The 12,527-nt window shown below is 41.6% G+C and overlaps 1 protein-coding gene across 1 annotated transcript in view; it reads right to left on the bottom strand.

The window, feature by feature from the left end:
- Positions 1–11,852, bottom strand: part of ATCAY (ATCAY kinesin light chain interacting caytaxin) — a 39,491-nt gene extending 27,639 nt beyond the window's left edge. The window contains exon 1 of the mRNA XM_070731981.1: positions 11,776–11,852. Coding sequence (XP_070588082.1) covers positions 11,776–11,852 — 77 coding nt within the window. The remainder of the gene's footprint in view (positions 1–11,775) is intronic.
- Between the last annotated feature and the right edge of the window lie 675 nt (positions 11,853–12,527).

The following is a 12,527-nucleotide window of genomic DNA, read 5'->3' as shown; positions in this document are numbered from 1 at the left end:
ATTGTTCCAATGCTTGAGGGGCTACCACAGAGAGGAGTGGGGGTCAAGCTATTTTCCAAAGCACCAGGAGGCCAGACTAGGAATAACAGGTGGAAGCTGACCAAAGAGAGATTCAATCTGGAAATAACAGGGAACTTTCTGACGGTGAGAGAGAACAACCAGTGGAACAGAAGTTGTCTGTAGAGGTTGTGAGCACTCCAACACTTGGGACTTTCAAGGGGAGACTGGACTGCCATTTCTCCAAAATGGTATAGGATCTCCTGCTTCAGCAGGGAGCTGGACTAGATGACCTACAAGGTCCCTTCCAACTCTAATAGAAGACTGACGGCAGAAAAAGACCTCATGGTCCATCTAGTCTGCCCTTATACTATTTCCTGTATTTTATCTTACAATGGATTTATGTTTATCCCAGGCATGTTTAAATTCAGTTACTGTGGATTTACCAACCATGTCTGCTGGAAGTTTGTTCCAAGGATCTACTACTCTTTCAGTGAAATAATATTTTCTCACGTTGCCTTTGATCTTTCTCCCAACTAACTTCAGATTGTGTCCCCTTGTTCTTGTGTTCACTTTCCTATTAAAAACACTTCCCTCCTGAACCTTATTTAACCGTTTAACATATTTAAATGTTTCGATCATGTCCCCCCTTTCCCTTCTGTCCTCCAGACTAGACAGATTGAGTTCATGAAGTCTTTCCTGATACGTTTTATGCTTAAGACCTTCCACCATTCTTGTAGCCCGTCTTTGGACCCGTTCAATTTTTTCAATATCTTTTTGTAGGTGAGGTCTCCAGAACTGAACACAGTATTCCAAATGTGGTCTCACCAGTGCTCTATATAAGGGGATCACAATCTCCCTCTTCCTGCTTGTTATACCTCTAGCTATGCAGCCAAGCATCCTACTTGCTTTTCCTACTGCCCGACCACACTGCTCACCCATTTTGAGACTGTCAATAAATTTTTAAAAAATCAGTGGAACCACTTTGCCACCAGAAGTTGTGGGTGTTCCATCACTCGAAGAGATGAGACTGGACAACAATTTGTCTGAAATGCTACAGCTTGAGCAGGGGGTTGGACTAGATGACCTAAGGTCCCTTGCAACTCTGTTATTCTATTACAGATGGGGATGGGAGGATTCCCCCGCCACCAACCAATTTTATTTTTAAGTGGCCTCAGCATTCGTCCACGCCAGCGGCGAGACAGGAGCATCCTTTTTGTGTAACCATACAAGCGTGAGAAATCAAGAAGGCTCTCTCCTTGTCAAGACTTTAAAAGAAAAGACGCTGCCTGGAGCAATTTCCCCGTCTCGGATTTTCTCCCCTGCTCTCTTTCATTTGCTGTCTTGCTCCCTTCCTCCCTTTTACTCTATGATTCAGCTGATCCCGCCTCCACCCTGGGCTGTTCCAATCATATGACGTTTCCTCTCTCTCTCTCCCTCCCTCCCTCCTTCCATAGACGGAGCCTTGCATGAGTCACCTCTGGCTGCCTCACTGAGCATGCTCCGTGCATCCCAACCTGAAGCATCCCAACAACATCAGGAACTGACAAGCAACCCAAGAGATCTCTGCCACCTTCCCCTGCTTGGTTAACCTCACATCCTTCTTCCTCGGACCAAGAGCCTCAACACTGCGGATTACAGATTAACAAAGCAGCATAATTAGGACCAACACTCTTTATACTCTATATAAATGGCCCTTGCAATCACATTACAAGCGACTGCATTCTCTTTCTCTTTTTTTAAAATAAACTTTATTGATTTTTTCATTAAAAAAACACACAGACATACAAACATTTAAACATGTAATAGGGGTTACAATTACCCCTCTCTTCTTAGAAGTTAATTTTTAATACAGAAAAAGAATATATTCTTAGTTCATTAAGTCAACATATTAATCTAGATGAAAAGAAGAATTTTGTTTATATAATCTAATAAACATAAAATTAAATTAATCAAAAGAAAAAAATTCTAAAGTCATTTTAATATATTCATACATTTTATTTATTTATTTATTTATTTATTCATTCATTTATTTATTTATTTATTTATTTATTTATTTATTTATTCTTGGTCATTCAGCCTTCTTGTCATCATATCCATCTCTGCACAATCCAATTTTTTTTTTAACTACATCTTCTTTTTTGGGGATACTTTCCCCCTTCCAATTTTGCGCGTAGACTATCCTGGCCGCTGTTAAAATATGTACAACTAAATAAAAAATATCTTTTTAATATTTCTGCTTGGATATGCCTAACAAATAAAATTCTGGGGTTGGCTTTATACTCTATATAAATGACCCTTGCAATCACATTACAAGCGACTGCATTCTCTCCACCAAAGATGCAAAACTCTTCAACACCACCGATAACACTGTTACCCTCCAAATAGACCTTGACAATGTGTCCGAATGGTCAAACATCTGGCAACTGCAAATCTCAACCAACCAATGCTCTGTCCTACACATTGGCAAAAAGAATCCGAACACCAAATACAAGCTGAATAGACAAGACCTTGCAGGCGACCCTCACTCTGTCAAAAACCTTGGAATACTCATCAAATTTTATTTTTACTTTATTTTAGCTTATTATCATTGCACCTCGTACAACAAAATTAAATGCCATCTTCAGTGTATACATAAAAAAATAAAAATACAAACACACATCCTTCACATTATATGCAACTGAACTGAAAACCCCTTGTTAGTACTATGTACATAACTGGTTGGGTTTGGCAATATATACTGCTCAAAAAAAATAAAGGGAACACTTAAATAATACAATATAACTCCAAGTAAATCAAACTTCTGTGAAATCAAACTGTACACTTAGGAAGCAACACTGACTGAAAATAAATTTCACATATTGTCAGCACATACAACTTTGTACGGAACAAAGTATTCAATGAGAATATTTCATTCATTCAGATCCAGATCAAACATTCTTTGAGTGTTTTTTGTTTGAGGAGTGTATAAAATAATCCAACAATGTATGCTTACATATGTTAGAACACTATTGCTTTAAGAGCTAGTGTTACAGATTGCCACAAGAGGGAGCCAGAAGCCTAATTCTCTCTCTCAGCTATTCTCTGTTATTTCTGTTTTGTATTTGTGATTATGCTGTAGTAACAACTGTGTGTTCAAACGATGTATTTGTAAGCTGAACAAGTAACCTTATAGTATTGTATATGTATTGACTGATCTAATTGTGTATGACTAGGATTGTTCTTGACTAAGATATTTGCCAAAGTAAATAATATTTTATATACTTAATATATCTGGATTGTATTGCTGAATTATTATTTTTTATTTTATTTTTATTTATTTATTTATTTAGTCCAATACACAATAATACACAATGAAGGTTATAGAGGATATAGTAGAGAAGAAATACGAGATATAGGAGAGACTATAGGCCAGGGGACGGAAGGCACTCTAGTGCGCTTATGCACGCCCCTTACCGACCTCTTAGGAATCTGGAGAGGTCAACCGTGCATAGTCTAAGGGTAAAATGTTGGGGGTTAGAGGAAGATACTACGGAGTCCGGTAATGAGTTCCACGCATCGACAACCCGATTACTAAAGTCATATTTTTTACAGTCAAGTTTGGAGTGGTTAATGTTAAGCTTGAATCTGTTGCGTGCTCTTGTGTTGTTGTGGTTGAAGCTGAAGAAGTCTTTGACAGGCAGGACATTGCAACATATGATCTTGTGGGCAATACTTAGATCATGTTTAAGGCGTCGTAGTTCTAAGCTTTCAAGACCCAGGATTGTAAGTCTAGTCTCGTAGGGTATTCTGTTTCGAGTGGAGGAGTGAAGGGCTCTTCTGGTGAAGTATCTTCGGACATTTTCAAGGGTGTTAATGTCTGAGATGCGATATGGGTTCCAAACAGATGAGCTGTATTCGAGGATGGGTCTGGCAAAAGTTTTGTAAGCTGTGGTAAGTAGTGTGAGATTTCCAGATCTCTGGTCTATCTGCTGGGCATCTGCTACACCTCCACATTGTGTAGATGTCTTTGACCACTCAGAGGTGACTCTGTTCCGTGATGGGCTACCAAAATTTGTACTACCACACTGTGGGCATGGCTTATGCATTTTGTTTCAACGTCTTTCAGTGCAAATTGGATGCTCTGGGGTGGAGTTCCAAATTTTGCTACCGGAACTGCGTTCCTGACCGTTCCCGTAGGAGCCCATCACTACTCTGCTCACTCCTTAACACAGTTACTGTTTTTAAAGCAATTTTCACCAAATCTGTACCTGTACTTTTGGGTTTTTTCCCTGTCCAGATGTAAAACCTTGCTTCTTCTCTCCACATTAAAATTCACATTGTTGGATAGGGCCCATTGTTCAAAGGGGTCAAGACCTTTTTGTATCGCTTGCTTGCTTGCTTGCTTGCTTGCTTGCTTGCTTGCTTGCTTGCTTGCTTGCTTGCTTGCTTGCTTGCTTGCTTGCTTGCTTGCTTGCTTGCTTGCTTGCTTGCTTGCTTGCTTGCTTGCTTGCTTGCTTGCTTGCTTGCTTGCTTGCTTGCTTGCTTGCTTGCTTGCTTGCTTGCTTGCTTGCTTGCTTGCTTGCTTGCTTGCTTCCTTCCTTCCTTCCTTCCTTCCTTCCTTCCTTCCTTCCTTCCTTCCTTCCTTCCTTCCTTCCTTGGTTTATTGGATTTGTATGCCGCCCCTCTCCGTAGACTCGGGGTGGCTAACAACAGTGGTAAAAACAACATGCGACAATCCAATACTAAAACAGCTACAAACCCTTATTTTAAAGCCAATCATACATACAAACATACCATACATAAATTGTAAAAGCCTAGGGGGAAATAATATCTCAGTTCCCCCATGCCTGACGACAGAGGTGGGTTTTAAGAAGCTTACAAAAGGCAAGAAGGGTGGGGGCTATTCTAATCTCTGGGGGGAGTTGGTTCCAGAGGGCCGGGGCCGCCACAGAGAGGGCTCTTCCCCTGGGTCCTGCCAAACGACATTGTTTAGTTGACGGGACCTGGAGAAGGCCCACTCTGTAGGAAGTTGATAAACATTTGTTTCCTGCATATAAATGTTTGATCTTTAGTAATACCTCCTATAAACATAATAGAACTTGTATTCTATTTGTCAGTGCACAAAAGGCTATGTATGAATAATAACAATGCAATCTTTCATCTTCAGTGAAAGCTTTGTGATCAAGTTGTGCAATTCTCATTTCACCAACCTCAGAAGGATGGAAGCCTGAGACAACTTTAAACCGGTGAGAATTGAAACATAGAAACATAGAAACATAGAAGTCTGACGGCAGAAAAAGACCTCATGGTCCATCTAGTCTGCCCTTATACTATTTTCTGTATTTTATCTTAGGATGGATATATGTTTATCCCAGGCATGTTTAAATTCAGTTACTGTGGATTTATCTACCATGTCTGCTGGAAGTTTGTTCCAAGGATCTACTACTCTTTCAGTAAAATAATCTTTTCTCATGTTGCTTTTGATCTTTCCCCCAACTAACTTCAGATTGGGTCCCCTTGTTCTTGTGTTCACTTTCCTATTAAAAACAATTCCCTCCTGGACCTTATTTAACCCTTTAACATATTTAAATGTTTCGATCATGTCCCCCCTTTTCCTTCTGTCCTCCAGACTATACAGACTGAGTTCATTAAGTCTTTCCTGATACGTTTTATGCTTAAGACCTTCCACCATTCTTGTAGCCCGTCTTTGGACCCGTTCAATTTTGTCAATATCTTTTTTGTAGGCGAGGTCTCCAGAACTGAACACAGTATTCCAAATGTGGTCTCACCAGCGCTCTATATAAGGGGATCACAATCTCCCTCTTCCTGCTTGTTATACCTCTAGCTATGCAGCCTAGCATCCTACTTGCTTTCCCTACCGCCTGACTGCACTGCTCACCCATTTTGAGACTGTCAGAAATCACTACCCCTAAATCCTTTTCTTCTGAAGTATTTGCTAACACAGAACTGCCAATGCAATACTCAGATTGAGGATTCCTTTTCCCCAAGTGCATTATTTTACATTTGGAACTGCTGGCAGTTGGCAGAATTAGCCTGTAATACTGCATTCTATCCACTATGCCAGCATGGTTCTATCCCAACATAGACCACAGGAATAAAAGGGGAAATCAGCTCTACCCCATCAGGTTTCAGATCCCAAGGAATTGATCAGATGCCAAATTTGAAAGGGTTGGCTAAAGAGAGCCGGTGGTTGGCACTTTCAACTTCACCTGCCTTCTCTCTTGCCTTCTTGGCTGTTGGCTATTCCTGACAGCTTAGTGTCACTTGCAAATTTTGAAAGTTCTCTTTCTATTCCCTCCTCGGAGTCACTTATGACAGAGGACCAGTCATCAGACCGACATTCTCTGCAGCTGTGAATCCCAGGGAGAGTTTTCAAATCCAGGAAGAAACAAATAAACTCACAGAAATGGCTTCCACTGTCTGTCTGCTCCAGCAGCTGTGCTGGACAGAGGCTCCACTGTCTAGAGAACACAGGCGCCCTGTGGTTCTTTTCTAAGGATTCTGCCCAACCCCCCAAAAGAGTCTTTTTTGATACAGTCCAGGTTGCCCAACAGCCAACTAGACCAACAATGAGGGTCTGTTTCATTGTATGCCATTCCTTAATTTATTTTAGTTTTGTTTTTCCTATCAAGGTGGCCGAATTCTGAATTTCCTAGAATTCAAACCAAGGATAAAAATCCTCATTGTGATAGCTGAAAGACAATCGTGCAAACCTTTCTGGTAATAATATTAACCGCTCCAAACCCGACTGTAAAAAATACGACTTCAGTAACCGAGTTGTCGAAGCGTGGAACTCATTACCGGACTCCATAGTGTCATCCCCAAACCCCCAACACTTTACCTTTAGATTATCTACGGTTGACCTATCTAGATTCCTAAGAGGTTAGTAAGGGGCGAGTACAAGTGCACTAGAGTGCCTTCTGTCCCCTGTCCTATTGCTCTCCTATATCTCCTATGCCTTTCTTCTATTCCTATATCTCTTCTTCTATTCTTTCATTGATATATTTTATTCCTATATCTTCTCTTCTATTCTTTCTTAGATATATTTTACTGAGTGTTGTGGTTAGCTCTGGCCCAGCTCCTGCTCCAAGGACTATGGATGTGGGGGAGACATCCACATGCTGCAGGCCTGTTTTGCTCCCAGTGGAATCTGCTGATGAAGGCTCCTCTGACCAAGAAGACATGAGTGACAGGGAGGTGGAGAGTGTGGCAGACAGCTCAGAAGGAGATCAATTATCTAGCTCCTCCTTGGATTCAGAACAAGAGTTAATGATACAGCCACGCATGCGGAGAGCGATGCATAGGCAGCAACAACTGAGCGATTATTATCAAAGAAAATGAGGCCACCTGTGGTTGGGTGGGGCTGTGGTCATTAGTGAGGCTGCTATAAATAGCAGCCTGTGGGTTTGGCCATTGTGAAGGATTATCTGATCGTTGTGTTTCGTGACTGCTTTGCTGACTTTGACCTTTTGTGTGCTGATTTTTCCCCACTTTGAAACTAAACAGAGCAAAGTGTGTTTCACTTTGTGAAAGAAGAAGGACTGTGAATTGCCTCACAGCTGCAAGCCAAGTACTGTATCTCAGAACTGATAAGGGACTTGTACAAATTACCAGTTTGTTTGGAGACGAGTGCTCTTTGCTATACAAAAAGAGGGCTTGGTTTAAATGAATTTTCATTATAAAGAACATTGTTTTGAATTTTCAAACATGTGTGTGTCTGAAATTTGTACCAGTGAATTTTTGGGAGGAGTCTACCAGAGAGCCCGACAGAACACTGAGTATCTCCTCTATAACCTTCATCATGTATTTTACTATGTATATACCCACTAAAACCCTCATTATGTATTGGACAAAATCAATCAATCAATCAATAAAATAAAATAGACAAGAAAGCATCAACAACACACAGGCAGTTCTCAACTCACAACCCACAACTGAGTCCACTCTTCCGCACTGCAGTTGTACAGGCAGGTATTCGCAACCTGTTTTGCCACAGTGGCTTCCCTACAATTGTTAAGTGGATTACACAGTCGTTAAAATGAATCTGGCTTCCCCTGTTAATGGCTTGTCGGAAGCCAGCTAGGGAAGTGATAGTGACCACGTGACTACAAGGCATCGCAGCCATCTTATAAATGTGAGACAGCCCAAAATTTGATAAGGCTGTGGGCCCTTCCTCCTAAAGACGATTCCATCTATCCGTCTTTGATCCTGGGAGGAGAAAAAATTCCTCCTTCGGATAGGGTCCACAACTTCGGTGTCGTCCTGGATCCACAGCTGAGGCTAGAACAACATCTCTCAGCTGTGGCTAGGGGGGCTTTTGCTCAAGTTTGTCTTGTTTATCAGTTGTGGCTCGACCTTGACCAGGAGGCCCTCTACACCATCATTCATGCCCTCATCAGATAGAAGAAGAAACATAGAAACATAGAAGATTGACAAAATTGAACGGGTCCAAAGACGGGCTACAAGAATGGTGGAAGGTCTTAAGCATAAAACGAATCAGGAAAGACTTAATGAACTCAATCTGTAGAGTCTGGAGGAAAGAAGGAAAAGGGGGGACATGATCGAAACATTTAAATAGGTTAATAAGGTCCAGGAGGGAAGTGTTTTTAATAGGAAAGTGAACACAAGAACAAGGGGACACAATCTGAAGTTAGTTTGGGGAAAGATCAAAAGCAACGTGAGAAAATATTATTTTACTGAAAGAGTAGTAGATCTTTGGAACAAACTTCCAGCAGACATGGTTGGTCAATCCACAGTAACTGAATTTAAACCTGCCTGGGATAAACATCTATCCATCCTAAGATAAAATACAGGAAATAGTATAAGGGCAGACTAGATGGACCATGAGGTCTTTTTCTGCCGTCAGACTTCTATGTTTCTATGTTTCTATAACCATTGTTAGCCGCTCAGAGTCCATTTCAGAGTGAGTGGCATATAAATGCAATAGACAGATAGACAAACAGACAGACAGATAGACAGATAAATTCACCATGCTGCACTTGTCATTAACTGCAAATATCGGTCATTGGTCAATTGCCGTTGTCATTTCAAACAGTCACTAAGTGAACTGTTATAAGTCGAGGACTATCCGTAACAAGTAGCCTGATCAGGGCATAATAATTCATAAGAAAGGAAGAGAATATTGAAATCACTCTTAATTTTTTTGAAGAAAAAACACTATTAACTGCATTCTGCAGTTTCTATTTTTATTAATAGCAGAGAACTTAACGTTGCTTTGTTTGATCATCTCCTTAAAGTTGAGAATAAAACATTACAAGGTTTACAATGTAAAGACCATTCTTGGAAGATTGTCTCTGATTCAGGCCATGTGAAAGTTTACATCACACACTGAGCTGGAGGAAATAATAATAATTCTAGCGGGAATCAGAAATAAATAATAATTCTAGTTGGAGTCCTTAAGTAGATCAGAAAGAACATGTCCAACTTGCGATCAAATTGTTTCCAGACTCGTTATTAATCCAAGATTTCCTTTTCAACCCTAAAAAACCCAGAGCCATCAAATAGATTACAAAGGGGAAACCATTCAATCCCAACCAGGGGAAAAACATGAAAGAAGGAAGAAATAAAATCCCAGCTGCATAAACAATGTGAACAGCAAACTTCCTGCCTATAATCAGCAATTTCTCTGCCAGGATGTTTGCAGATCAACCTCTGAGTATTTAGCCTGAACTCCCAAGTGTGGATTATGGGTTTGGAGATTGCGGTCAGAAACCTCTGGCCAAAGCGGTAAGCGGAGTTCCTTCCTTCCTTCCTTCCTTCCTTCTCCCCTTTTTATTATTTGTACAAATAACTCAGCACGATTATCTGCAGTACTCCTTCCTCCTCCTATTTTTCCCCATATCAACAACCCTGTGAGGTGGTTTGGGGTTGAGAGGGAGGGACTGACTCAAAGTCACCCAGCCAGCTTTCAGGCCTAAGGCAGGGCCAGAACTCACCATCTCCTGATGTCTGGCCAAAATCACCCTGGTGGATTTCATATCTAAGATCCATCCATCCATTTATCCATCCATCCATCCATCCATCCATCCATCCATTTATCCATCCATCCATCCATCCATCCATCCTTTATATCTGTGTATTGAAATCTCTTGGAATCAATCAATCTATACACCTATCTACCTACCTACTTATGTACTTACCTACCTACCTACCTACATACCTACAGTACATTAAAATTGGGGTGTCGCAGTGGGCTACGTCTGCTAACTGCTAGCTGTAGTTCAGCAGTACAAATCTTACCACTGGCTCAAGGTTGACTCAGCCTTCCATCCTTCCGAGGTGGGTCAAATGAGGACCAAGATAGTTGGGGGCAATACGCTTACTCTCTGTAAACTGCTTAGAGAGGGCTGTAAAAGCACCATGAAGTGGTATATGTCTAAATACTATTGGTATCATCCATATCTATCTATCTATCTATCTATCTATCTATCTATCATCTATCTATTATCTATCTATCTATCTATCATCTATCTATTATCTATCTATCTATCTATCTATCTATCTATCTATCTATCTATCTATATCATCTATCTATCGTCTGTCTGTCTGTCTATCTATCTATCTATCATCTATCTACCTGCCCCCATTCAACCAGTAGTAAAAAAAAATTGGATTCACCGGTGCCCCAGAGTGAAGATGGGCCCAGAGGGAATGCTCACCTGCCTGGAATGACCCCCCCACAAACTCACTCCCACATTGGGATGGATCTTCCAGGTTTCCCTTCTCTGGGAAGAGGGAGGGCAGCAGCTCCCACCCCCTCCAGGTGGGGGTTCCTCCTTACTGTTGCTACCAGTGCACTCTGTGCACAGCTCCAGGTGATCGGTGGGCGTGCGCCCATGTCCAAGCGAGACTTTGCTTCCGTGTATGCGCAGGAAGTGAAATCTTGGGAGGGGATGCAAAATGCGCGGAAGCCAAAAAAAATCACCAAAATCTCACACTCAGAGAAGCGGGAAAAAATCATGGAAAAAAATGCGCAGAAGCCAAAAATAATTACCAAAATCTGATGCCCAGAGAAGCAGAAAAAAATCATGGAAAAAAATGCACGGAAGCCAAAAAAAATCACCAAAATCTCGCCGGCATAGAAGCAAAAAAATCATGGGGCGAAATGCGCAGAAGCCCCCCAAAAATCACCGAAATCTCACACACACACAAAAGTAAAAAATCGCAGAAAAAAATGTGCAGAAGTCAAAAACAATTACCAAAATCTGACACAGAGAGAAGCAAAAAAAATCATGGGAAAAAATGCACAGAAACAAAAAAAGCCACCAAAATCTCGCTGGCGCAGAAGCAAAAGAATCATGGAGACAAATGCACAGAAGTCAAAAATAATTACCAAAATCTGACACAGAGAGAAACAAAAAAAAAAATCATGGAAAAAAATGCATGGAAGCAAAAAAAATCAAGGAAAAAAATGCGCAGAAGCAAAAAAAACCCCATCAAAATCTCACGCGCACAAAAACAAAAATATCATGGAAAAATTGCGCAGAACCAAAAAAAAATCACATGAAAAATTGCGCAGAACCAAAAAAAATCACGGGGAAAAATGCGCAGAAGCCAAAACCCACCAAAATCTCACACGCGCACGTCCCCTCGCAAGATTTTGCAACCTGCTTATGCTCAGAAGCAAATTCTTGTTCGGGCGGGCGTGCACACACATCAGAGACGCAGAACTACGGGCGGAACTCCATTTTTGCTACCGGAACTATGGTGCCGTAACAGTACCAACCCGCTACTACCCTCCCAGCAAGTACCAACCTGGGGAAGTCCTCGTCCTGCCACTCTTCCTTGACCTCCACATTGTCCATCCGCAGCGTGGCTTCCGTGGTGCCCATGTCGCCTTCGCTGGAAAGTGCCCCCACCTGCGAATGGAAGCGCCAGACCTTGAGAGAGCAACGCAGGCCTGAAAAACTCCCCCCATTACTCCCAAAACTTTCAACGTTCTTCCCAGATTTCTTTGATCCTTTCCCACACCTAAAGGATCGGGCACTCCAAAGCCAAGAGACCCTCTCCGATGTCTTGGTTATTTCCCCCGCAAAGCTGATCCTTTCTTTTTGGAATTAAAGAGGGACTGGAATCTTGACCCCCCCCCTGCACCCATCCACACAGAGGCTTATGGATTCCCCCCCCCAAAAAAAATGCTAGCATCATTTAAGTCCAGCTTGCAGGAGTGGTGGAGTGGTTTAGAGGCGTTCACAATCCAGTGGAGCCTGTGAGTTCGATCCTAGGTAGAGGCAGGTATTTATCTCTCTCTGGGCAACCTGAGAATATATCTGCTGAATGAAACTCCGCAATGGCGACAGGGGAAGGCATCTGGCCATGAAAAGACTCTGCCAGCTCCATTCAGTTGCCCAGATTCCACCCCGTTGGTAAATGAAGATGATGAAGATCTAAATTATTATTATTATTATTATTATTATTATTATTATTATTATTATTATTTATTAGATTTGTATGCCGCCCCTCTCCGCAGACTCAGGGCGGCTCACAACAGTGACAAAAAACAATAT

Source organism: Erythrolamprus reginae, chromosome 1 (genome assembly GCF_031021105.1).
Source record: "Erythrolamprus reginae isolate rEryReg1 chromosome 1, rEryReg1.hap1, whole genome shotgun sequence".
NCBI lineage: Eukaryota > Metazoa > Chordata > Lepidosauria > Squamata > Dipsadidae > Erythrolamprus > Erythrolamprus reginae.
The sequence above is the reverse complement of the archived record's forward strand: the minus strand, read 5'-3'. Positions and strand labels throughout refer to the sequence as shown.